General features: G+C 33.8%; 1 protein-coding gene across 1 annotated transcript; it reads left to right on the top strand.

Annotated features, from left to right (window-relative positions):
- The first annotated feature begins 801 nt into the window (after window positions 1-801).
- LOC146624518 (uncharacterized) lies at window positions 802-3499 on the top strand. Its single transcript, XM_085363454.1, has 6 exons — window positions 802-861; window positions 1101-1158; window positions 1414-1734; window positions 2139-2405; window positions 2785-3065; window positions 3473-3499. Exons 2-6 carry the CDS (start codon window positions 1104-1106, stop codon window positions 3497-3499), a joined length of 951 nt encoding a protein of 316 aa, XP_085219580.1. The 5' UTR covers window positions 802-861; window positions 1101-1103.
- Window positions 3500-3906: the final 407 nt, after the last annotated feature.

Genomic DNA, 3906 nt, shown 5'->3' with positions numbered 1-3906 from the left:
AATGTTGGCATGCACCACCAGCTGTTCATAGCGAGCACTACAGGCTAATCGGATATTAAGAATTAAGTGGTTTATCTGCATTTTTTACATCCAGTTCTCATCTATTGCTCAGGTTATTGTGGCTCCTTGTCCTGGTACATGTAAATGAAAAGTACACAAAAAATAAGAATGAACATTTTTTAATAATATGAGAGAAAGGGTATAGCAAAGCATATTGTTAAATCAACATAAATATCAATTGAAATCAATGTAATGCTCAGTAACTGCATTCACAATAAGTCTAGTACTTCTAGTACTTTAGTTAAGTAAAGAGAGATTCTAACAATGAATTCAACATGATTCTTTTGATCAACATAGTTCAATTGGCAATTTGACTCTGATTGCCAATTATAAATGAATTCCCAGTGTCATAGGAATTACGCACGACTCCTCTGAGCTTGGATAGAGCTCTGAGTAACGTGAAAGAGGCGAAGATTGGGAGGAAGTGTTTTGAGTAAAGGAGTCTGGAAGGGAGTATGACAAATATGGAGTGAGATTTAAAACACGTAGACTGGAGGCTGATTGGCTTAAAGATGGAGGGCAGAGAGATTATTGGTACAGACCAGTGATGTCAGCAATGAGCTTGATAGTGTGACAAAGTGGAAGTGGTGAAAAGCAAATACTAGCCAGTGAACACTCAGGTAGTAGACAGATGTATAGTTACAGATCTTCCTTATTACGCATAAGCTTCATTAATACTCAATGCAAATAACTTCTTCCATCATTCTCGCCGCACAACTGAAAAACACAAGAGCATATCACCCAGGTGCCAGTGAGGAATTCACAGGCAACAAACTGCAAAAGAGACATATTTTAAATGTGGTGAGTGACTTCTTTGACTGTTGTCATGGCATGTAAACAGTTGGCCTATATGCATGTATAAACTCCTGTTGATCTACTATGTAGATAATCCATACACACATAATCTATATTATCCAAGTGAAGTGTTTATTAAAGTGTCTATTTCTAGATACAACTGAATTTGGCTGTACACTACACATGCACAACACGAAATAATAAATGTCTTTGTTGTTTCTGATATTCTGATTCTGTCTCAACAGAAAATGATTTCGATCTACGTGATCACAGTAGCTTTGGCAGTGACTGCTGTGGGACAAAGTACGCATCAACCTTTTAATAAACTAAGCGCATATTTTGAAGTCATTCATAAAACAATTTTATTAAACAATGGAATAATGGAATTTTTGTCATTTTAGCTTATTATTTAATATGTGGTCTGGTGTTTTTAGGGATATAAGTTTTGTCAATAATGATAAACACAAATGTTTTATATACAGCAATTTCTATTTATTAAACAAATGACATTATTAATTTCTATTTTTGCATGTCTTTATTTATTCATTTTCTTACCAGGGTCTTCAGAATGCAATCTAACTGAACCTGGACCCCAGACGTGTTTTGGAGTTTTAGGAGAACCACTCGTTTTTTACATACCTACTAATCCACATATGAAGACAAGCTTGAAAAAGAGTACAGAAAAAATTTTAACCTTAATAAATGATACATTAATTAGTCTCAATGAAAAATACAAGAATCGTACTATATTTTTCCCAAATGGTACATTGAAGCTCGAAAAAGCAACAAAACATGACTCTGGAGAGTACAGCATGGAAACACACAGTTCTACTGATGGTGTGTTATTGCACACAGTTAACATCCATCTACATATACTCGGTAAGACTAAAAACATATTCTCTTCAAATTTATGTGCAGTAACATAAAAACAAAATGTGTTACAGATCTAAAACCAGAAATTAAAAAAAAGAAAAATACATTTTATTCATCTTGAAAAAGGATGAAGGTGTTAAGCAGTGTGTGTCAGGTCCAAAATTCAAAACCTGTAGTTTGTTAGACAGTTTTTGCAAATACGTACATGAACAGAGTTTTCAGATTATGCTGATCATTGTTATTGCTGGTGGCTGTACATTATATGAGTTGTCAAATATTGATTTTTGTGCACACATTTCAAACACATGTGTACGCACTTATAAAGATTATATAGCAAGAGATGATCTGGCAGTTGATCTTGTGTTGCAACTGGTACTGCCTCTGTAAGTGACTATATGTTTGTCTTTCAGCTCCTGTGTCAGAACCAGCTGTATCTCAGGTGTGTTTGTCACGCAAACAGATGACAGTCAGCTGCTCCTCTGAAGGAGATGAAGCAGAATTAATTTTGTCTGTGGACAATAAGACAAAATTACAGCCTACAGCCAACGGTAAAGAAAACAACAACATTTCAAATGTCACCATCAACTTACCTGGTCAGCTGATGGGAAACCTGACATGTGTTGCTCAAAACATTGTCAGCAGAGAACAAACAATCATCCACCTTACAAGCTGTGCAGGTAGTGTTCTTTAATGTATTTTATCAAATTAAAAGTTAAGAAAGAAAATATCTTCAAAATTGAAAAACACGCTATATTTATTTTGTCATTTTGTTGAGCAAAATGTCTGAAGATTTTGCAAAATTTGCAATCTGCATTTTTTAAATACATTTTGTGGAGACCTATATGAACAAACTTCCTGGATTATATTCATAATGGATCTTGATATATATTCTTTCATGCAGTATTGCTGGTTATTTATTGTATTTTTTCAGACACATACATAATACCTAGTATCTACATGTATCTCTCATTTAGGTGTACATAGGCCTTACAGTTTGCAGTGCTGTCAGTGAATGTTATATTGCAACTGACACTGCTGACTATATTTGTCTTTCAGCTCCTGTGTCAAAACCTGCTGTATCTCAGGTCTGTTTGTCACCAGAACAAAAGACAGTCAGTTTTTCCTCTGAAGGAGATGAAGTAGAGTTCATCTTGCTTTTAGATGATAACCTGTTGATAAAAACCCAACCCAAGATTGCAGAAAACCACAGCATTTCAAATGTTACCATCAGCTTACATGGTGAACTGATGGGAAAGCTGATGTGTATCGTTCAAAACAATATAAGCAGAGAACAAACCATCATCCACCTTACAAGATGTGCAGGTAATATAAAAAATGTTATACTTAAATATTCATTTATTTTATATTTTTAATTTTTTTTTGTTTAGTTTATGTATTTATAGGCATTGTTCTAAATTAAGTTATTTATGTAATTAGAACAATGTTCTATAGACCAGTTACTTTACAGATACTGAAACATAAATTGCAAGTGGCTTGAGGCCTTGAGGCATTGAACAAACCGTCATCCACCTTATAAGCTGTACAGGTTTGTATTTCATGGAAATATAAAAAGTTTTTATCTATAGCTTCCACCTGTATGGATAGGTTGGCTTTCAGAAATTTAACAGTCTGCTGTATTAAAAGCAAGGACAAATCTAGTACAGCGAATTGTTGTAACTCTTTATGTACCATCCAGCATTTACATGATCTCAACTCTTAAAGCATTCATATTTGATTTTTCTAGGTACAAATTCTCCAGTTTCTGTGGTGATTGTGGTTGTACTAACAAGTGTTGCCGCTCTACTTCTCACTTTACTTTTTACTGTTAATAAAGGTAAGAGATGTTATCTCATGTCTTTATTTGTCTCTCTGAATTCTGAAAATTAACAAAAACTTTGTCAAATCAGTATGTATGCACATATACAGTATATTAAACATTAAAGAAAGTAATATAGTAAAGCAGGAAAATTATGTTTGATGAATTATTTCTGTTACATCACTACTGTGCGGTATGATACTTTAACACTTGGACTGTTTTTACAAGCTTTTAATGCATCATTAACATTTACATTTCTGTTGTTACTTCTTTCAGATGTTGCTGTAAATAACATTTTTTACTCCAAAATTGTATATGAAGAAAACATCACTCACACAAAGGCCACAGCCAGATGAGGGAGT

This window comes from Diplotaxodon limnothrissa, linkage group LG10 (assembly GCF_057381915.1).
Source record: "Diplotaxodon limnothrissa isolate DT_005_m linkage group LG10, D_limnothrissa_male_GT1.1, whole genome shotgun sequence".
In the NCBI taxonomy this organism is placed as follows: Eukaryota; Metazoa; Chordata; class Actinopteri; order Cichliformes; family Cichlidae; genus Diplotaxodon; species Diplotaxodon limnothrissa.
The sequence above is the reverse complement of the archived record's forward strand: the minus strand, read 5'-3'. Positions and strand labels throughout refer to the sequence as shown.

Bases quoted from the DNA above. Each gene is read 5' to 3' on its own strand.
- LOC146624518 (XM_085363454.1), top strand. From the start codon at position 1,104: ATGATTTCGATCTACGTGATCACAGTAGCTTTGGCAGTGACTGCTGTG. The intron at 1,735-2,138 runs GTAAGACTAAAA...TTTGTCTTTCAG, and splicing joins CATCCATCTACATATACTCG to CTCCTGTGTCAGAACCAGCT. The intron at 2,406-2,784 runs GTAGTGTTCTTT...TTTGTCTTTCAG, and splicing joins CCACCTTACAAGCTGTGCAG to CTCCTGTGTCAAAACCTGCT.